General features: G+C 45.6%; 3 protein-coding genes across 4 annotated transcripts in view; all 3 read right to left on the bottom strand.

The window, feature by feature from the left end:
- The window catches only part of dnajc3a (DnaJ (Hsp40) homolog, subfamily C, member 3a), a 24,714-nt gene extending 11,554 nt beyond the window's left edge, over positions 1 to 13,160 (bottom strand). Inside the window, exons 1-7 of one of the 2 annotated variants that reach the window (XM_055878602.1) lie at positions 12,956 to 13,160; positions 10,830 to 10,937; positions 10,524 to 10,648; positions 10,236 to 10,310; positions 8,132 to 8,284; positions 7,780 to 7,961; positions 7,533 to 7,652 (exon numbers count right to left, since the gene is read on the bottom strand). In XM_055878602.1, coding sequence (XP_055734577.1) covers positions 7,533 to 7,652; positions 7,780 to 7,961; positions 8,132 to 8,284; positions 10,236 to 10,310; positions 10,524 to 10,648; positions 10,830 to 10,937; positions 12,956 to 13,037 — 845 coding nt within the window. In that variant the 5' untranslated portion in view covers positions 13,038 to 13,160. The remainder of the gene's footprint in view (positions 1 to 7,532; positions 7,653 to 7,779; positions 7,962 to 8,131; positions 8,285 to 10,235; positions 10,311 to 10,523; positions 10,649 to 10,829; positions 10,938 to 12,955) is intronic. The other variant, XM_055878603.1, reaches the window with a different exon arrangement.
- A 2,827-nt stretch (positions 13,161 to 15,987) lies between these two features.
- On the bottom strand, positions 15,988 to 17,945 carry LOC129821535 (claudin-10). The gene is made up of 5 exons (XM_055879204.1): positions 17,695 to 17,945; positions 17,316 to 17,477; positions 17,139 to 17,223; positions 16,916 to 17,026; positions 15,988 to 16,761 (listed from the first exon to the last, which is right to left on the bottom strand). Exons 1-5 carry the CDS (start codon positions 17,924 to 17,926, stop codon positions 16,563 to 16,565), a joined length of 789 nt encoding a protein of 262 aa, XP_055735179.1. The 5' UTR covers positions 17,927 to 17,945; the 3' UTR covers positions 15,988 to 16,562.
- Positions 17,946 to 19,628: 1,683 nt separating this feature from the next.
- LOC129821536 (claudin-10-like) lies at positions 19,629 to 23,544 on the bottom strand. Its single transcript, XM_055879205.1, has 5 exons — positions 23,325 to 23,544; positions 21,827 to 21,988; positions 21,659 to 21,740; positions 19,897 to 20,001; positions 19,629 to 19,807 (listed from the first exon to the last, which is right to left on the bottom strand). Exons 1-5 carry the CDS (start codon positions 23,542 to 23,544, stop codon positions 19,657 to 19,659), a joined length of 720 nt encoding a protein of 239 aa, XP_055735180.1. The 3' UTR covers positions 19,629 to 19,656.
- Between the last annotated feature and the right edge of the window lie 1,108 nt (positions 23,545 to 24,652).

Raw genomic sequence — 24,652 nt, 5'->3', positions numbered from 1 at the left:
ACACACAGGGACACACACACACACACAGGGACACACACACACACACACACACACACAGGGACACACACACACGGACACACACACACGGACACACACACACACACAGGGACACAGACACACAGGGACACACACACACAGGGACACACACACACAGGGACACACACACACAGGGACACACACACACACACACAGGGACACACACACACACACACAGGGACACAGACGGACACAGGGACACACACACACACAGGGACACAGACGGACACACACAGGGACACACACAGGGACACACACACACACAGACAGGGACACACACACACACAGACAGGGACACACACAGACAGGGACACACACACACAGACAGGGACACACACACACAGACAGGGACACACACACACAGACAGGGACACACACACGGACACGGACACACGGACACACACACACAGGGACACACACACACACACAGGGACACACACACACACACACACAGGGACACACACACACAGGGACACAGACGGACACAGGGACACAGACGGACACAGGGACACACACACACACACACACACAGGGACACAGACGGACACACACAAGGACACACACAGGGACACAGACGGACACACACACAGGGACACACACACACACACACACACACACACACACACAGGGACACACACACACACACACACACACAGGGACACACACACACACACACACACACAGGGACACACACACACACACACACACAGTGACACACACACACACACACACACAGGGACACACACACACACACACACACAGGGACACACACACACACACACAGGGACACACACACACAGGGACACACACACACACAGGGACACACACACACACAGGGACACACACACACACAGGGACACACACACACAGGGACACACACACACAGGGACACACACAGGGACACACACACGGACACACACAGGGACACACACAGGGACACACACAGGGACACACAGGGACACACAGGGACACACAGGGACACACAGGGACACACAGGGACACACACAGGGACACACACACACAGGGACACACACACACAGGGACACACACACACACACACACACACAGGGACACACACACACACACACACACACACACAGGGACACACACACACGGACACACACAGGGACACACACACACGGACACACACACACGGACACACACACACACACAGGGACACAGACACACAGGGACACAGACACACAGGGACACAGACACACAGGGACACAGACACACAGGGACACACACACACACACACACACACACACACAGGGACACAGACACACACAGGGACACACACACACACACAGGGACACACACACACACACACAGGGACACACACACACACAGGGACACACACACACACACAGACACACACACACACACACACACACACACACAGGGACACACACACACACACACACACACACACAGGGACACACACACACACACACAGGGACACACACACACACACAGGGACACACACACACACACACAGGGACACACACACAGGGACACACACACAGGGACACACACACACACACACAGGGACACACACACACACACACAGGGACACACACACACACACACAGGGACACACACACACACAGGGACACACAGGGACACACACAGGGACACACAGGGACACACACAGGGACACACACAGGGACACACACAGGGACACACACAGGGACACACACAGGGACACACACAGGGACACACACAGGGACACACAGGGACACACACAGGGACACACAGGGACACACACAGGGACACACACACACACACACAGGGACACACACACACACACACACAGGGACACACACACACACACACAGGGACACACACACAGGGACACACACACAGGGACACACACAGGGACACACACAGGGACACACACACACACACAGGGACACACACACACACACAGGGACACACACACACACACACAGGGACACACACACAGGGACACACACACAGGGACACACACACACACACACAGGGACACACAGGGACACACACAGGGACACACACAGGGACACACACAGGGACACACACAGGGACACACACAGGGACACACACAGGGACACACACAGGGACACACACGGACACACACAGGGACACACAGGGACACACACAGGGACACACAGGGACACACACAGGGACACACACACACACACACAGGGACACACACACACACACACACAGGGACACACACACACACACACAGGGACACACACACAGGGACACACACAGGGACACACACACACACACACACACAGGGACACACACACGGACACACACACACACACACACACAGGGACACACACACACACACACAGGGACACACACACACACACACACACAGGGACACACACACACACACACAGGGACACACACACACACACACAGGGACACACACACACACACACAGGGACACACACACACACACACACACACAGGGACACACACACACACACACACACAGGGACACACACACACACACAGGGACACACACACACACACACACAGGGACACACACACACACACACACACAGGGACACACACACACACACACACAGGGACACACACACACACACACACAGGGACACACACACACACACACACACAGGGACACACACACACACACACACAGGGACACACACACACACACACACAGGGACACACACACACACACACAGGGACACACACACACACACACAGGGACACACACACACACACACAGGGACACACACACACACACACACACACACACACACACACAGGGACACACACACACAGGGACACACAGGGACACACACAGGGACACACACACAGGGACACACACACAGGGACACACACACAGAGACACACACACAGGGACACACACACAGGGACACACACACAGGGACACACACACACACAGGGACACACACACACACAGGGACACACACACACACACAGGGACACACACACAGGGACACACACACAGGGACACACACACAGGGACACACACACAGGGACACACACACAGGGACACACACACAGGGACACACACACAGGGACACACACACAGGGACACACACACACACACACAGGGACACACACACACACACAGGGACACACACACACACACAGGGACACACACACACACAGGGACACACACACACACAGGGACACACACACACACACACACACAGGGACACACACACACAGGGACACACACACACAGGGACACACACACACAGGGACACACACACAGGGACACACACACAGGGACACACACACAGGGACACACACACACACACAGGGACACACACACACACAGGGACACACACACAGGGACACACACACACACACACAGGGACACACACACAGGGACACACACACAGGGACACACACACAGGGACACACACACAGGGACACACACACAGGGACACACACACAGGGACACACACACAGGGACACACACACACACACAGGGACACACACACAGGGACACACACACACACACACAGGGACACACACACACACACAGGGACACACACACACACACAGGGACACACACACACACAGGGACACACACACACACAGGGACACACACACACACAGGGACACACACACACACACACACACAGGGACACACACACACAGGGACACACACACACAGGGACACACACACAGGGACACACACACAGGGACACACACACAGGGACACACACACACACACAGGGACACACACACACACACACACACACACAGGGACACACACACACACACACACAGGGACACACACACACACACACACAGGGACACACACACACACACACACAGGGACACACACACACACACACAGGGACACACACACACACACACAGGGACACACACACACACACACAGGGACACACACACACACACACACACACACACAGGGACACAGGGACACACACACAGGGACACACACACACACACACACACACAGGGACACACACAGGGACACACACACAGGGACACACACAGGGACACACACACAGGGACACACACACAGGGACACACACACAGGGACACACACACAGGGACACACACACAGGGACACACACACAGGGACACACACACAGGGACACACACACACACAGGGACACACACACACACAGGGACACACACACACACAGGGACACACACACACACAGGGACACACACACACACAGGGACACACAGGGACACACACACACACACACACACACACACACACACACACACACACACACACACACAGGGACACACACACACAGGGACACACACACACAGGGACACACACAGGGACACACACACAGGGACACACACACAGGGACACACACACAGGGACACACACACAGGGACACACACACAGGGACACACACACAGGGACACACACACAGGGACACACACACAGGGACACACACACAGGGACACACACACACACAGGGACACACACACACACAGGGACACACACACACACAGGGACACACACACAGGGACACACACACAGGGACACACACACAGGGACACACACACAGGGACACACACACAGGGACACACACACAGGGACACACACACAGGGACACACACACAGGGACACACACACAGGGACACACACACAGGGACACACACACAGGGACACACACACAGGGACACACACACACACACAGGGACACACACACACACACAGGGACACACACACACACACAGGGACACACACACACACAGGGACACACACACACACAGGGACACACACACACACACACACACACAGGGACACACACACACAGGGACACACACACACAGGGACACACACACACAGGGACACACACACACAGGGACACACACACAGGGACACACACACAGGGACACACACACACACACACACACACACACACACACACACAGGGACACACACACACACACACACACACACACACAGGGACACACACACACACACACACACACACACACAGGGACACACACACACACACACACACAGGGACACACACACACACACACAGGGACACACACACACACACACAGGGACACACACACACACACACAGGGACACACACACACACACACAGGGACACACACACACACACACAGGGACACACACACACACACACACACACACACAGGGACACAGGGACACACACACAGGGACACACACAGGGACACACACAGGGACACACACAGGGACACACACACAGGGACACACACACAGGGACACACACACAGGGACACACACACACAGGGACACACACACACACAGGGACACACACACACACAGGGACACACACACACACAGGGACACACACACACACAGGGACACACACACACACAGGGACACACACACACACAGGGACACACACACACACAGGGACACACACACACACAGGGACACACACACACACAGGGACACACACACACACAGGGACACACACACACACAGGGACACACACACACACAGGGACACACACACACACAGGGACACACACACACACAGGGACACACACACACACACAGGGACACACACAGGGACACACACAGGGACACACACACAGGGACACACACACACACACAGGGACACACACACACACACAGGGACACACACACACACACACACAGGGACACACACACAGGGACACACACACAGGGACACACACACACAGGGACACACACACACAGGGACACACACACACAGGGACACACACACACAGGGACACACACACACAGGGACACACACACACAGGGACACACACACACAGGGACACACACACACAGGGACACACACACAGGGACACACACACACACACACACACACACACACACACACACACAGGGACACACACACACACACACAGGGACACACACACACACACACACAGGGACACACACACACACACACAGGGACACACACACACAGGGACACACACACACAGGGACACACACACACAGGGACACACACACACAGGGACACACACACACAGGGACACACACACACAGGGACACACACACACAGGGACACACACACACAGGGACACACACACACAGGGACACACACACACAGGGACACACACACACAGGGACACACACACAGGGACACACACACAGGGACACACACACAGGGACACACACACAGGGACACACACACAGGGACACACACACAGGGACACACACACAGGGACACACACACAGGGACACACACACAGGGACACACACAGGGACACACACACAGGGACACACACACAGGGACACACACACAGGGACACACACAGGGACACACACAGGGACACACACAGGGACACACACAGGGACACACACAGGGACACACACAGGGACACACACAGGGACACACACAGGGACACACACAGGGACACACACAGGGACACACAAAGGGACACACAAAGGGACACACACAGGGACACACACACACACACACACACACAGGGACACACACACACACACACACACACAGGGACACAGTGACACACACACACACACAGGGACACACACACAGGGACACACACACACACACACACACACAGGGACACACACACACACACACACACACAGGGACACACACACACACACACACACACAGGGACACACACACACACACACACACACAGGGACACACACACACAGGGACACACACACACAGGGACACACACACACAGGGACACACACACACAGGGACACACACACACAGGGACACACACACACAGGGACACACACACACAGGGACACACACACACAGGGACACACACACACAGGGACACACACACACAGGGACACACACACACAGGGACACACACACACAGGGACACACACACACAGGGACACACACACAGGGACACACACACAGGGACACACACACAGGGACACACACACAGGGACACACACACAGGGACACACACACAGGGACACACACACAGGGACACACACACAGGGACACACACACAGGGACACACACAGGGACACACACACAGGGACACACACACAGGGACACACACACAGGGACACACACACAGGGACACACACACAGGGACACACACACAGGGACACACACAGGGACACACACAGGGACACACACACAGGGACACACACAGGGACACACACAGGGACACACACAGGGACACACACAGGGACACACACAGGGACACACACAGGGACACACACAGGGACACACACAGGGACACACACAGGGACACACACAGGGACACACACAGGGACACACACAGGGACACACACAGGGACACACACAGGGACACACACAGGGACACACACAGGGACACACACAGGGACACACACAGGGACACACACAGGGACACACACAGGGACACACACAGGGACACACACAGGGACACACACAGGGACACACACAGGGACACACACAGGGACACACACAGGGACACACACAGGGACACACACAGGGACACACACAGGGACACACACAGGGACACACACACCTCTGCTGCTGGATCAACTCCTCTGCTGACTGGATGTGTTTGTTGAGCTTCTTGACTTGTTTGTAGTGGCTGTAACACTGTTCATGGTCTGGGTCCAGCTTCAGACATTCTCGAACCTCACTGGAGACAGAGAGGAAACAGAACCAGAAGAACCAGTTCAGGTATCCTCTCAATGAATTACATCTAGGTATGCAGCTTTGTCCAAAAGTACCGTGTGTGTCAATCTCACATTCACGGACAGTCTTACTTGAGGGACATTTCGTGGTCTCCCAGGTGGTAGTAGATGGTGCTGAGTTTGTAGAAGGCCTGGGTGTTGTCACTCTTCAGTTTGGAGGCAGCTGTCAGGTCACTGATGGCCTTGCCCATCTCTCCCATCTGGATGAAGCACTCTGCCCGCAGCTCTCTGGAGCTGACGTCCCACACACACGTCTGGCAGGGAAACAGTACAGCTCAATATATGTCAACAGATTTGGTATAATGTTATGTTAGTGATGACAGTGACACCATCTAGTCTCAGGAAGAACAGCCACAGATCATAGTGTACTAGCAAGACTTGCTTTATCTCTGACATTAGGAGTTGAGTCAGGTGTGCCACTCACTTCAATAATTAGGTCCAGGTGGGCCGCAGCGGTGATGTAATCCTTGCGGTCAAAGGTTAACCGTGACTGAGTCACCCACCTCTGGATTTCATCAGATTTCATGAGCCGACTTCGGGCCTCCTTCTCATCTTTGTCACTAGGGTTTGAATTGAGCTGGAAGAGACAATTTATTTGAACCAGTAAAAAAAGAGGTAAGGAAGCACACCAGATACTACAGCCTATTTACTTGAAAGAAAGTAACATTCCTTGAAAGGATGAACCCTCTATTGCAAATACACTTCAAATAACATTCATTCTTAAAAGCTTTACCCATCATTCCTCCCTGTACTTACAGTCCTGATCCCTGAACCCATTATCCACCAGCATAGTGGTCATCATCGCTATGATAGCAATCTTAGTTAATGGGACATACTTTACAAATAGACTTGGCGATCCTATTAGGATTTCCTGCTAGCTCAGCCCTAGCAGGGGAGTGATGAATAAATGTGATGCGTTACACCATGCCTGTGTGATAAACTGCTGAAGCAGCAGGAGCGCGTGCACCTCTAGCCAGAGTTGAGCACACATAAAACTGTACAGGTCCAAATGCATATTGCCCTCCAACTATGACTCAGGGCCGCGCAAGAGCATGATAGTTGACTTCAATTACGGAACCTTCCACACCTTGAGCGGTCTCTTAAAATCTACTTCGACTAGCATTTTAAAAACCAGCATTACATTGTGTCTGGGAAGCCACCTGGGAAGTGTCCTTGAATATTTCATTTTAAGCCAACCAAAATCACAGACTCTCCCAATCCTGCTATTCTACATTGTAATAAAGTACATTATTTTGCATAGTGTTCCTTATTGCTTCCCCTCCCTGTATCTGAAGAGGGATGTGTAAATGACAAAGGCCCAAGGGGCTGCAGACCCAGGACAATACCTAAGGTGACAAGTGACTGACATTCAAACTCTACTGCTAGAGGAATTTGGAAATCTTGAAGTAGCCTCTGCGTATACCTACCCTAGAATACCTAACCACTTAATGGAGTAAAATCATTAAAAAGTAGAACTGCAAGGGCATTTATGTCTTCTGGCAATGTTATGAGGCTCCGGGCATAATGGGTAACACTAATGGAAAATCTATCAGTGATTTTCACTCTTCATCCTTAAAAATGGGCACCTGAAAACTATCCCCGACGGGCAAGAGGAGAGATGACTAGACATCCAATTAAGCTTGGTTTGTACATTGTCTGTCCTACTGAACACAATTTCACATTTCCAATGTTAAATTTGGCTTATTGAATATGTCTGATATAAATTATAAAAATACCAGGCCATCTAATTTCATAACTGTATTTCATTATCCTTAATCCTGTTCAGGTAGGCATTGTTAAATCTTAGCCTTAGGCTATTTGCCAATGAATATGGCAAACAACAAAGCCAGTATCTACATTAGTGCAAGTGCATTAGGTTGATGTGAAGAAAAAAAAGAATCCTGTGGGATGTACTGTAGATGGAGCTGTTTCCACTGGTCAATACTGACATCTCCTGGCTGCTACTCCTTAAAGTCACCAGTGGTGTAAAGTACCTAAGTAAAAAATACTTTAAAGTATTACTTAAGTAGTTTGGGGGTATCTGTACTTTACTGTTAATATCTTACTACTTTTAATTCACTACATTCCTAAATAAAATATTGTACTTTTTACACCATACATTTTCCCGACACCCAAAAGTACTCATTACATTTTGACAGGAAACTGGTCCAATTCACACACTTATCAAGAGAACATCCCTGGTCATCCCTACTGCTTTTGATCTGGAGGACTCACTAAACACAAATGCTTAATTTGGTAATTAATTAATGTTGGAGTGTTGGAGTGTGCCCCTGGCTATCTGCCAATAAATAACAAAAATAAAAGTATGCTGTCTGGTTTGCTTAATATAAATATAAGGAATTTGAAATGGTTTATACTTAAGTACATTTTAGCAATTCCATTTATTTTTGATACTTGAGTAAAAAAGTATCTGTTTTTAAATATACTCAAGTATGAAAATTGGGTACTTTTTCCACCACTGCAAGTCACTTCCAGTGAGATTGTTACTGTATGTTGGCATTACTTACAACTTTCTTAAAGTCACTCTCTGCTTCATCTAGTCTCCCCTGCTTCAGGAGCAGATTGCCTCTCTGAAGTCTTGCCTGTTGGAAGAGTGAGAGACGAGATAAGAGAACGTTGGCGGTTGTTCTTAATGAAATTAACTTTAGTTAGTCTTCCTCTAGTCTAAAAAGACTTTAAACACTAGATTGTAAACTACTGTTAATAAACATTTCAAGCATACACTGACCGTGAAACCGTAAGATAAACAGTCTTCCTCTTATGTTTCTGCTACTAAAAGTAGACAGTGGACTCACCGATGTGAAGTCTGGTTTGAGTTCAATGACTTTGCTCAGATCCGGCAGAGCAGATTTAGATTTGCCCATGGCCAGGTAGACTGTAGCTCTCCTGTAGTAGGCCATGTAGTTCTTTGGATCCCCATCTGAGCATGATCAAACACAGGCAATGGCAAAACAAGAAATATATAGTTATACTATATATATATTAAAGAAATTATACAATATCTGTTAAAATCATGAAACCCTTTTTACTTTACTTTAAAAAGTACACATGAATATTCCATTTGATTTTACTGTCAACAATGTAAACCCTTCAGTACTGACCAATAGCAGCATGGAAGTGAGAGAGTGCATCAGCCAACTGTCCAGCAGCAAGGAGTTTCTTCCCCATCTCCAAATGGTTCTCCAAACTTCCATCCTTGCCACATACCCCTGAAACCAAGGAGAATGTCATCCAAAATATAAGTAACCACAATTTGTGCATATTACAGTATTTCCACCTTGTAGCTATTCTTCCATTGCATTGTGATTTGATACAAAGTAGCTAGCTACTCCACTAATGATTAAAGTATGGTGACCGCTTAGGTGCTTTTAGCAACTAGGGTGTATTTACATACACTATCTTTGTTTTCAATTGTATTAGGTTGCACAAAAACAGTCCATTGGACGCCAGAAGTGAAATACAATGACGTGACACCATGCATTCCTATGTGAGGACTCAATAGCGCATTGAAGATAAATGAAGTCGGTTAAGATGGCCAAAGGTGGTTAAGTTATAACAAAGATAAACGACACGCCGTCGTTTCAATTGGAAACAAATAAGTCAGAGCAGAACTAGCAAGGAGGTGGGCGGAGCCAAGCACGAGCTAGCAAGATCCTATTGGTGTGTTCTAGCATCATTTGCATATTTCCGTTAGGGAACACCTACTCTGCGAAGTGCGCGTGTGCAATAAAGCAATTCACCTTTGCACTCCTAAACACCACCATTGTTTAAACGTTGGTAAAGGGTAAAGTCTACAAAGCTTAGTTCACAACAGATTTTAGTTTTGAGAACAGAAAACTGTATTGAAATTAAATGTTTCAATTATGAAAAAATTAGCAGAATGGCAGACAAAATCCATCTCTTTCCATCTTCTCCCACTGCCGGCCACTGGGCTTCCTCTCACTACCATATGAGTGGAAACGGTGAGCGGATGCGTCACATTTATACAGCCGGTGAAATATCTGTCTCATTGTTTTATTTGTGAGAAGGCATCTCATGGAAGAATTTACATCCACAACTTGAGCTACTCCAGGAAGTGATGTTGCAGGCTAGCTCAGTGCTGCCCCTCATTAAGTAACTCAAGTTGAAGGCCCACCGGGGTACTGCAGGCTGCCATTAGCAACTAAATTATCCTTAAACTTCTGTATGCTATTTTCAAACAATCGGTTCAAGGACATACACCTGGTTTATTATAAGCAATTATTGGTACCATGATTGTCTCCGAAACATTTTTGTTTTATTTACAGGAAGACTGACCACTAAGAAAGCAATTTTCCAGTCACTATAATGGGGATCCTGTTTTCTGCTAACAATGCCTGCAGTACAGCAGTCGGCCTAGAACTACCATGGCTTCAATGAGAGGGGGCAGTCATTCTCCCCTAGTTATAAACAACTCCATCTCAATTTACTGTACCGGTGGGCAGGACGGTTGGTTATTATGAGGGGGGAATTTGAGACTATCTAAAGGATCGTATTATTAAAACACTTTCCAAACGTGGGTCTGAACCATTTTCGGTTGGTTTTTATGAGGAGGGAATGAGTCTAAAAGTCCCCCACAAGTCAATTATTTTTGTCCACATATGGCGCATTTGCAGTACTTTGATTTTGGCATGATGTAAGCAGAGAGGACGTGGGAATACAACAGACCCACGTTTGGAAAGTATGTTTAATACGATCATTTGTATCAAATTCCCGCCGTCATAATGACCAACAGTCCTGCCCACCGGTACAGTAAGTTTAAATATAAGTGTATTTCAACTTCTGGCTTCCCACGGACTGTTTGTACAACCCAGTACAATTGAAAGCAACGCTGGTGTATGTAAATACACCCGCGTTGCTAAAAGCACCTTAAAGCAGCTGTGAAAGTAGCAACATTGTTGCCATGTAAATATAACTCCGTGGTGTAACGTTAGCAAGCCAGTTACCTAGTTAGCAAACAAACGCAATGTATGTTCGCAAATGCCAACACAAATGATGGAATGCATGAAGCACATGCTGTTGTTAGCTAACGTTAGCCTTACAAACTAGCTAACGGTTATCTCCCGTGAAACTCAATCCGGCAACCTAGCTAGTTATCTACTCTAGTTAGTATACTTTTTGTAGCTACTGTCTGTGGGGCAGGTTACTGGACCTGGTAACATAACTGTAATAAAACATAGGTTGAAATCCATTGTCTGAGAAGGCTTACCTTCGTATCGTAGGTCAATCAAAACAAGAAGAAAAGGAACATAACTTAAAATTTTGTGCACAATTGGGTTTATTGCAACCATAATGTAAACTGTCTATAGTTCTTAGAAATAAAGGAAAATACTACCTACGATAATTCAAACTCTCACGAAACACTTGACAGTCCCATTTTAGCTGGATGACAGCAAACGTTATTCAGTTAACCAACCAGACATAAAGCGAGTCCACCGGTCGTGGGTTGCTCTGATTGGGCCATTTGTTGGAAAACTCCGCCCTCCACTGTTCGTTCAACGGAGTCGAGCCACGGCAGCACAAAAGTAAGCAGTAAGTGCGTGTCATTCAGTGAAGGGCTAGGCTAGTATGAAAATGCATTTATCTAGCTGTAGGCATGTTCTGTCACGGTTTTGAATAGAAGGGTCAGCCAACAATTAAACATTTGTCTCTGCTGTATCCTAAACTGATGATGATGCTTATTGATATGGGGGTGCAATGGAAATCAAGTACGACTTAGGTTAGGTAGGGTTATGAATGATTGGAACATATGATCAATGTTTGGGATATTTTATTCACATATAAAATACATTTCAGGACATGGGATGCAATACAAAGCGTACAATGGAAAACAGTTGACCAGTGATTAATACCTTCACAGTGTAATTTAGAGTTTAAGGCTTCACAGCAATATGAATACAATACAAATATCTTATGATTTTACAAAACATTTGGAACACCTTAATATTGAGTTGCACTCCCTTCTGCCCTCAGAACAGCCTCAATTAGTCGGGGCATGGACTCTACAAGCTGTCAAAAGCGTTCCACGGGGATGCTGGCCCATGTTGACTCCAATGCTTCCCACAGTTGTGTCAAGTTGGCTGGGTGTCCTTTGGGTGGTGGACCGTTCTTGATACACACAGGAAATTGTTGAGTGTGGAAAAACCCAGCAGCGTTGCAGTTCTTGACACACACAAACTGGTGTGCCTGGTACCTACTACCACACCCAGTTCAAAAGCACTTAAATCTTTGGTCTTGTCCATTCACCCTCTGAATAGCACACATACACAATCCATGTCTCAATTGTCTCAAGGCTTAAAAATCCATCTTTAACCTGTCTCCTCCCTTTCATCTACACTGATTGAAGTGGATTTAACAAGTGACATCAATAAGGGATCTTAGCTTTCACCTGGTCAGTCTCATAGAAAGAGCTTAATGTTTTTTTTTTTTTTTACAAATGTCAAACTGCAGGCCACAAGAGCAGGTCACAACACATACGTGTTCAAACTGGAGGGTGTCTTGCTGCTGCTCCTAATGCTCCTAGTCTAACTGCTGGTCTTGGTCTTATGCTCTCTCCACCCTCTGTGAGTTCTGTTGACACTGGTAGGTACCTCTGTTTAGATGGAGGTGCCATGTAGCAATCAGAGAACTTGTAGACAGGCATGTGTTTGTTCTTTGATCTGTGAAGGTTGGATTGGAGATGGAACCATCATTAGATACCCTAATTAGGCACATGATTTGAAATCTAGAGCATGTCATTAAAAATTGAATGTATACAAAACACACCTTGATTGACATCCTTCCTTCTGTGCAAAGAAACTGCAAATGAGGCCCCCAACGACCAGTTGGTTCGAGCCTCCACATCCAATGGAAACACCTACTTCGATTTCTTTACCTATTAGTATCTGATTTAAAAAAATAACATTAAGGTGTGTCATGCATTTTCATTGTTTACAGCTCCATGTCCCTCCTTTATACCATAATAGCTGTGCCATGTTTTCATATATTACTGAATACAAATCTAAGCCCCTGTTTAAGTTTTGGATCTACATAGAATTGATAGATGTTTACTAACTTTTGTGCCCTGAAATTGAGATCCTGAAATTCTGCTCTTACTTTGTTTCCATAACAAGAGAATGCAGTCATGGAACACGACCCTGAAACAAGACAACTCGACTGTTCGAGTTCACTCAGGAACCCAATGATCAGAATAACCATGTCAACATCAACAAAAATAAAATGTTTACCAGACACAAGATAGGTAATCCCTCCATCAAAAGTCCCACTTGCATTTGTAACCTCAGATCCTCCTATCTTAGTGCAGAAGATCCTCCTATCTCAGAATCCCAAGATAATAGAGGTGGTGATCAGAGCCCGGTGCATATGGATGCCCCAAGTCCAGGAGGAACAAAGACACCATGGTTTAGTCACAAACCTTTCAATTCACTACTGCACAATACCTCATCCATTGTACAACATTAAGATACTGGAGTACATTTTCCTCTTACTTCTCAAAGAACCTAATGCAGTTTCATTATTTTGACATGCTGTTATAATAACAAGAAGACTACTTCATCCACTTGAATTGTTTTCTTGCAGTTCAATGCAAACATTGATGGGATACCCTTGCAGTCGGATACTCCTGTTGAATCAGAAGTGCAATCCTTCCAGAGATTGGAGAAGTAGTTTGAAGTCGTCAGAACGATGCTGTCTACCTCAGACCAGGTCCAGATCTCAGTGGCATTGTAGAGCAGACCAGGATCCATCCACTCACACAGAGCACTAAGCAGCCAATCTCCATGTACATTGCTACTGACCAGACAGAGGGAGAAAGCCAAGTAATGGCAGTTGAGCTGTTGCTGTCCCTTTCAGAACTCAAACTGAGGGGAACTGTGAGCTATCGGGAGAAAGAAGGCTCACCTTCCACCACCCGCGCCCCTCCTCAACGCATTGAGAGCGAGAGCGTGTCTTTGTGTATATCATCACACCTCCTCTCTCCAAACTGGTGGAAAAAGAGGCAAGAGGCAAGCTGACCGATGGCTTTTCTACCCATGAGGGCATGCCATGTTTGTTATTGGTATAATATCCAGGATTCTACCAACATTAAGTTAGTTTTGTGTAGGCCTAAAAACACAGGTCGTGTTCATGTCATGACTTTGCCATGATTTTCCTTATAGATTTCAGTCTGCACTAGAGGTTTTACGAAATGGTAAGTTGATTGCTGTATCTGCAATAATCACTCCATTATTTCTATTGCATATCCAAAGTTGTATTTATATTCATAAAATATCAAACATATCATAATTGCGTACAAAGATCCTTCTCATGTCATACTTTCACAGAATCTCATCTTTTCTGGGTGTATCAATCATACAAACAGAAAACAGATAATCTTAACAGTATGTGGCAGATTTGTAAATGAAAGCCTATGGCATAGCAATACAATACATTGCAATACTATCTTCATTTGACCAGTTAAACAGCAGGAAAATAATCCTGCAGGGACAGGAAATGTGAATTATTATGTGGATTATAATTAATGGACTTTTTTGTCGGGGTTGATACATTTTTAGTTATGATAAAGAAAATCGGTCATTTTAACATGGAAATTACAAACTTTAGAAGCCTTTTAAAACCTCAAGTGCACTAGAATTGGCATTTCCTTCTGTGCAGGAAAATTCTCTGCAACAACAGAGTGATCAAATGAAGATTGACCTGAAAAGACTAGATCAAATAATGTAGCTGGAAAAAAACAATGTTCACAATTTCCTTAATAGACTTCATCTTAATGGTATTTACAAACACATTGTCTGGAACTAGTAATGTAGCCAATGCCACTACACAAAAGCATCTCTGTCTGACAGTTCCTCAGGTGTTATCTGGGAGATCCTAGTCAGTTTAGAGCTGCTGGATATCCCTGAGCCGTAGGATCTGTACTGTCTGGGTGGTCTGTAGTATCCAGTGTAGAGGGTCCTGCCTCCGGCCCGAGAGGCCATGAATGTTCGTGTTCTAGGACCCCCATGGGCGAGCACCACTCTGAAATAACGAGACACACAATAAAACATATTTCTCATTATTCAATGAAGGCAATACAACGATGGCATACTAGAATGATGGGATCTTACTGTTCAGCGATATAATGAATATCTATCATTCTAATCAAATGACTTGTTCAAAACAGTTTTCTTACTTTGCTTTAGGGAATAGGACTTTGTACACAGTCACGGCATAGAGAATGGCCCCTAAGAGGATGCAAAAAGACCCAACCAATCCAATAAAAATGGGAGGTCCTAAGTCATACCTTAGAAAATAGTAGAAAGCATATATCAGTACAGTTACTAACATGTGCAGCTGTTCATTTGTATTTTTAATTTCAAACAGATTATTGTAGCCATTTGAAATATTAATCTTACTTCAGGATTCCTGGCGAAGATTGAGTGAAAGTTGTCCTTGCGACTTTGTTGATGTATAAGCAGTATGCAGCTAAGTCTGACACACCTGTGTGAAGAGGTTTCAGTCATACTAGGAAATGTTGATGGGGGAAAAAACAAGTCATCTGGAGAAATGAACATACCATGGACAGTACTTACCACCGACAAAGTGAAATACGGATCCGGCGAACAAAAGCAAATCCTTGTTTTTTTCCCCTCCTCCAATATATGTGCACTCCATGCCAACAAAGCAAAATATTGCACCAAAAAACCCAAGGGTTAGTCCACACATCAGCAGGCCTCTCACTCCCTGGACGATAGCTGTAAAAAATATATATATATATAAAACAATTAAAAGGAGAAGATATGAGTCAACATATCATCGATCAGCACAACGTTTTTGTCGTTGCTTTTTCCATTAGAAAAGCGCGACAAGCTATCAAGAATTCAAAGTGATGTTTGTGATCAATTTGCAGATATCCTACAATGTAATATATACCAGAAACCCTTAAGTCAGATGTTTGAACAATGTTCTTACGTTTGACAGACCACAGCACAGGGAAGTCTCTGCAGTTGGTAACTGCTGTCGAGTCTGTGAAGCAGTCCTGCCACAGGTTGGACCAGTACCAGGCCACCTTGATAATGAATGAACCTCCCTGGCCACCTATCTGGGTGATCCTCCAGTAATCCATCGCCATAGTACAAAGTACAAAAAGCCATCCCAGCGTTGAGATTAGGAAACCAGAAACCTGGATCAGCCTTTTCCTCATGGTTCCAGATGAGAAAGGATGGGTGTGCTAACCTACTGCTCCAAGGCACTCCTGAAGAGGTGCGCGTGAGGGATCGAGACTCAGGACACACGTGATGCCGGGACTGCTGCAGGATGTTGGTGCTTGTTGTCTTGTTTCAGTAGTTGATAACACGTCTCTCTGGACTGGATGACATGGTGTATGTGTATAGGAGAGTGTTGATGTGGACTCTGTTGTCGAAACCATGATGGAAGTTGTTTACTGTAAACTGTAAGGAGTGTGGTACTAACTTGAAATTAATCACATCACTGACAGCTTTACACAAAGGGCAAGTGTTTCATTTGAGCCATGCTGGTAAACCCTTTGTTTTAATCAGTTTATTTAATATGTAATATTCTGAAATAACTTATATTATAGACTTTCTATATTTAGTGGTAGTAATTCACTTTGTACTATTGTAATGGCATAGTAATTACATCATATTTTAGGGAGAGAGGATTATTTGAAACAAGCACAAATACACATGATTTTATAATAGGCTAAATACAGGTTGTTTAGGATTTTCTGAAATGGGTGCCAGTTGAAATATGACTGTAAATAATGAGTTATTAATATATACAAGAGGTACTGTAAATGGATAACACTTTTCCAAAAGTGACCTCAAAGATATGTTGATGGCCTCCCGGGTGGCGCAGTGGTCTAGGGCACTGCATCGCAGTGCTAACTGCGCCACCAGCGTCTCTGGGTTCGCGCCCAGGCTCTGTCGCAGCCGGCCGCGACCGGGAGGTCCGTGGGGCGACGCACAATTGGCATAGCGTCGTCCGGGGTAGGGAGGGTTTGGCCGGTATCCTTGTCTCATCGCGCTCCAGCGACTCCTGTGGCGGGCCAGGCGCAGTGTGCGCTAACCAAGGGGGCCAGGTACACGGTGTTTCGTCCGACACATTGGTGCGGCTGGCTTCCGGGTTGGAGGCGCGCTGTGTTAAGAAGCAGTGCGGCTTGGTTGGGTTGTGCTTCGGAGGACGCATGGCTTTCAACCTTCGTCTCTCCCGAGCCTGTACGGGAGTTGTAGCGATGAGACAAGATAGTAATTACTAGCGATTGGATACCACGAAAATTGGGGAGAAAATGGGATAAAAAAAAATACAAAAATAAAGAAATAAGAAAGATATGTTGATTATAAAACATGCTGTAGTTTATGGTTATGTCAATGGTTGGTTAGAAACTGGATGTTTTCGATGTTAAACATAGTTTTAAATGTTCTGTCATTAAAGATTAACAGCATTTTAATGTGTGTCTAACAGTTAAAGAGACAGGCAACACAAGACAATATAACAGTTCACATCCTCACTTTAATGTCAAACAATTATCAAAAAAGAAAAGAAAAATCAACAATTGTACAGAAAAGTGGTTATTATTGACACTATTTCGATTCGCAGCTTAGGTCTACCACAAGGCTCACATATTATTATAAAGTACATATCAAAGCCACAAATCTCAGCCAATCTCTTACGAACTCAAAAAGGCTCTGATTTCCATTGGACTCAGCATAGAAATTAGTGCTGTCATAAATAGGTGAACAGGGGGATCAACTCCAATATAAAGTGATCTCTTTCTGATCTATCATTATTTGTGACACAATGGGCCAGCCAGTCACGTAACACATTCTTTCTCCTCCTTTTCACTGGTATGGCAGTAAATCGGCCTCTCGAGACTATGCCGCTGTTCAGGTTCTGCATTTGTCCTATCACCCCTTACACATAGGCATTCTTATCAAAGTGCTGTACTCTAGAAGAGCTACTGTACTCTGGTGGAGGCCTCTGGCTCATAGGCTGTGCATGCCCTCTAGGGTGAGAAGAAACATTAGAGGCAGAGGTAGCTCCTCTGTAGGCATAGCCTGTGTGACTAGAGGGAGAGGAGAGAGAAAAATGTTAAGTAAACCAATCATGTAATTGACCAAATATCATGACATATTATTGAACTTTGTGACTTACCTTGTAGTGGAACTATCTGCTATTGAGAAGCAGAGTATCACCCCTCCCAGAATGCAAAGGATAGATCCTGCCCAACCAATGAACAAGGCAACCCCCAGTTCATACCTGGAAAACAGGGGAACAAAGGAGACTAATTAATTAACAGCAGCATTACTTCATCCATGATCACGTGGGTCACTGCTGTACAGTGGCTTGCCAAAGTACTCACCCCCTTGGCATTTTTCCTATTTGTTGCCTTTCAACCTGGAATTAATTTATTTTTGGGGGGTTTGTATTATGCCTACCACTTTGAAAATGCTAAATATTTTTTGGGTGAAACAAACAAGAAATAAGACAAAAAACAGAACTTGAGCGTGCATAACTATTCACCCCCCCAAAGTCAATACTTTGTACAGCCACCTTTTGGAGCAATTACAACTGCAAGTCTCTTGGGGTATGTCTCTATAAGCTTGGCACATTTAGCCACTGGGATTTTTGCCCATTCTTCAAGGCAAAACTGCTCCAGCTCCTTCAAGTTGGATGGGTTCCCTGATATACAGCAATCTTTACGTCATACCACAGATTTTCAATTGGATTGAGTTCTGGGCTTTGACTAGGCCATTCTGAGACATTTAAATGTTTCCCCTTAAACCACTCAAGTGTTGCTTCAGCAGTATGCTTAGGGTCATTGTCCTGCTGGAAGGTGAACCTCTGTCCCAGTCTCAAATCTCTGGAAGACTGAAACAGGTTTCCCGCAAGAATATCCCTGTATTTAGCGCCAGCAATCATTCCTTCAATTCTGGCCAGTTTCCCAGTCCCTGTTCATGAAAAACATCCCCACATAGCGTTTTCCTTGATGGCCTTAAAAGCTCAATTTTATTCTCATCTGACCAGAGTACCTTCTTCCATATGTTTGGGGAGTCTCCCACATGCCTTTTAGCGAACACCAAACGTGTTTGCTTATTGTTTTTTTTTAAGCAATGGCTTTTATCTGGCCACTCTCCCGTAAAGCCCAGCTCTGTGGAGTGTATGGCTAAAAGTGGTCCTATGGACAGATACTCCAATCTCCACTGTGGAGCTTTGCAGCTCCTTCACGGTTATGTTTGGTCTCTTTGTTGCCTCTGATTAATGTCCTCCTTGCCTGGTACATGAGCAGCCCTCCTTGGCAGGTTTGTTGTGGTGCCATATTCTTTAAATTTTTTAATAATGGATTTAATGGTGCTCCGTGGGATGTTCAAAATTGTGGATAATTTTTTTATAACCCAACCCTGATCTGTACTTCTCCACATGTTTGTCCCTGACCTGTTTGGAGAGCTCCTTGGTCTTCATGGTGCCCCTTGCTTGGTGGTGCCCCTTGCTTGGTGGTGCCCCTTGCTTGGTGGTGCCCCTTGCTTGGTGGTGCCCCTTGCTTGGTGGTGTTGCAGACTCTGGGGCCTTTCAGAACAGGTGTATATATATTGAGATCATGTGCCAGATCATGTGACACTTAGATTGGACACAGGCGGACTTATTTAACTAATTATGTGACTTCTGAAGGTAATTGGTTGCACCAGATCTTATTTAGTTCTTTTTTTATATATATATAATTTTTTGAAACAAGTTATTTTTTTCATTTCACTTCACCAATTTGGACAATTTTGTGTATATCCATTACATGAAATCCAAATAACAATCCATTTAAATTACAGGTTGTAATGCAACAAAATAGGAAAAACGCCAAGGGGGATGAATACTTTTGCAAGGCACTGTATGTCTGATCCTATACATCAAATGAGTTACTCACTTCTGAGCGACAAACATGGGGTTAAAAAACTCAGATGTTATCCTGTGTGCATACAGGGAGCATGCAGACAACGAGCAGAGACCTGCAGAGAAGAAAAGAACGTTCAGTGCTGCAGACTTGGTAAACTATGCCACTATTGTCCATCAATGGCTGTGACATGATAGTTACCGCTGAGTATGAAATTGACCCCGGCGATGCAAGCTGTCCTGGCTTTGCTTTGGTCTGATCCCCCAATCTTGGTGCACTTCATTCCGACCAAGGCCAAGACAGCACCAAAGAAGCCCAAACACACAGCAGTGATCATCAGACCCCGGCAGGCCTGGATGTAGCCTGGAAGAACAAGCGTCGACCACGTCAGACATCTGTTACACATACCTTTAGGCCATGCTTCTTGATTTGATGCATGGTCAGCTGTAGTTATAAGCATAGTCAAAGCGTTCTCAATAGCTAAATGTCCCCCAGCCATTTCCCCCAATGCCCTCCCCATCTCATTACACCAACATGCCATGCAGGATTACCATACAGCAAAAAGTGAAAGCTAAATTATCATTGGCAGATAATTTAGCTTATTTTAACAATTGTGCTTATTTAAAAGGCTTAATTCATTAAAAGGCTTAATTCATGTAATTTATGTTATTTCAATATATTTTACCTTAATCGTCTTATTAAGGTAAAATATCTTGCTAATATTGTAGCTTGGTAGTAAAATTTTAAGTGAATTATCACTCAATGTAAGATATTTAGGCTTGCTTAGATTTCGCTTTTCATTTTCTCAGCTAACTGTGCAAGCAACAAATTGGTTCAGTATGAATAAACAATAATTTGTAAGCATAACCAGTAATTGTTTCTTAGTAAAGAGACATGCTAATTTGCCGATGTGCCCTTGAGCAAGGCAGAACCTTAATTTGCTCCAGGGGCGCCGTACTACTATGGCAGACCCTGTAAAACAACACATTTCACTGCAGGTGTATGTGACAATAAAACATATATTTAAACAAGTCTTGAAATTGGAGCTGCCTTTGAGATGTGATTAACAGGCAAATATTAGCTTGGTGGTAAACCCCAGAAATTAGCCAACCATGGGAGAAAGCCCCAAGCTCCCAGTAAATCTAATTTATAGCCTTCAACTCCCATGAAGTTAGGCTAAACATTGACATCTCTGAAGGTAGATGAGTTGTCCCTGGGAGAAAACTTGCATTGTACCTTCCCCCAAAATATATTAGCACTGGCAAGCTCTGAGCACTTCTCTTTCCAAGTAATGAGCCCTTCTCTTTCCAAGTAATGAGCTTGAAATTGAACTGTGGCACAGTTACACTGAGGTGGCAGATCCACTGACCCTCATCTGAGACACGCTGACCAGATGCTGAAACACTGCTAGCCTGCAGACTACACTTTCATTAGTTGAGTACAATCCATGTAACAGGCTATTACAACTGGTCCATGCATAATGAATGCATTAAGATGTAATCACTTGATCAACTGGATCAAAAAAATGGGAATAACCATACATTTACACAATGAGGGCATTAGAAATCACAATAATAAGGTGCTCTTACAGTTTAAAAGCTGTGTATTGTATCACCGTAGGCAAGTAGGCACTCTTAAGCTTGCAAAGCAGCTGCTATAAGACACTTTCCCAATGACAAGAAATAAACTTTGAGCAGACCGTCCAGTGCCAGCATGGAGGGAAAGTCCTTGCAGTTGGAGACTCCTGTTGAATCAGTGACACAGGTCTTCCACAGGTTGGACCAGAAGGTAGCTGTGGTGATGACCGTGCCGTCCAGAGAGGACACCTTCCAGTAATCCGTGGGTATGGTGGAGGAGATCAGGACCCAGCCAGACGTGGTGAGAATAAAGGCCAAAATCTCTGTCACCATGTTACTCATTGTGTACAATAGAGTGCTTACTACTGAAGTTGGTGAGATTTTCAGACAAAAGAGTAACGGTGTGACTGATGGTCCACTGGCCAATGAATATTGTTGAAGACAATCCCAGGCGTGGGCTCTAGAGAAGTAGCCCAGGTTAAATGGCCATGGTGGGATTGATGGTTAATATGTCCTGGACTGTTTCATATTCAGTAGGGAGGGGTTTAGCCCTCATTATCGACTGACCAATGGTGTCTACCTTCCTCCACCCCCTCACCTCACATACGTCACTCACTGTGATAGAGTTGATGGCAGCTAACTGTGCCAAATGGTCAAAGATGGTGGAAACACAGTCATGATGTGTCAAAATGTCTCATGATGACTTCATGATGCCTCACATAACAAGGGGATGAATATACATGATTCAAAACATTTAGAACTTATAGGCCGATAACTTAATAACACATAAACATGCACAACCAGCCTGAAAGCCCCTGTGCATCTCAAAGGGGGTTCATCACATATAGCATGGAGAACATCATACAGTCACTTTTGACTCTGTCACAACAACCTGTGCATACAATACATTTTTGGACTTACCTTGTTGTGCTGTGCTCACTTGAACAGGAAGGTGGTGCGGCGGTCCTTCATGGGCAGATTTTGTCATCAAAGTCTGGCATTCTCTGGATTTATGGTGCTTTCAAAACAACTGGGAACTCAGAGAAAAAAAAGGTTGAATCATGATGACGTCGTTGATCTTCAGGTCGTAGCTCTAGAAAGAGGCCGGATTCATTAATATATATATAAAAAATAATTCTTTCCACTTTGACATTAAAGAGTATTTTGTGTAGATTGTCGACAAAAAATTACAATTAAATCAATTTTAATCACACTTTGTAACGCAATAAAATGTGAAGAAATCCAAGGGGCGTGAATACTTATGATATACTGTACAGTACAATGCCTATTATTCTTGGATATCCAAATGTTTCAGTTGTGTGTTTTAAATATTGCAGTTTTAGTTTAGTTCCTGTATTTAACAAATGGATGACTTATAAAGATGATCATGCTTCAATACATCAGTTCTGCACATAGAACTCTGTAATGCATAGCTAAGAGTGTTGTAGAC

The sequence above is a fragment of the Salvelinus fontinalis genome, chromosome 23 (genome assembly GCF_029448725.1).
Source record: "Salvelinus fontinalis isolate EN_2023a chromosome 23, ASM2944872v1, whole genome shotgun sequence".
NCBI lineage: Eukaryota > Metazoa > Chordata > Actinopteri > Salmoniformes > Salmonidae > Salvelinus > Salvelinus fontinalis.
Note: the sequence above shows the minus strand (reverse complement) of the source record. Positions and strands in the feature narration are given on the sequence as shown.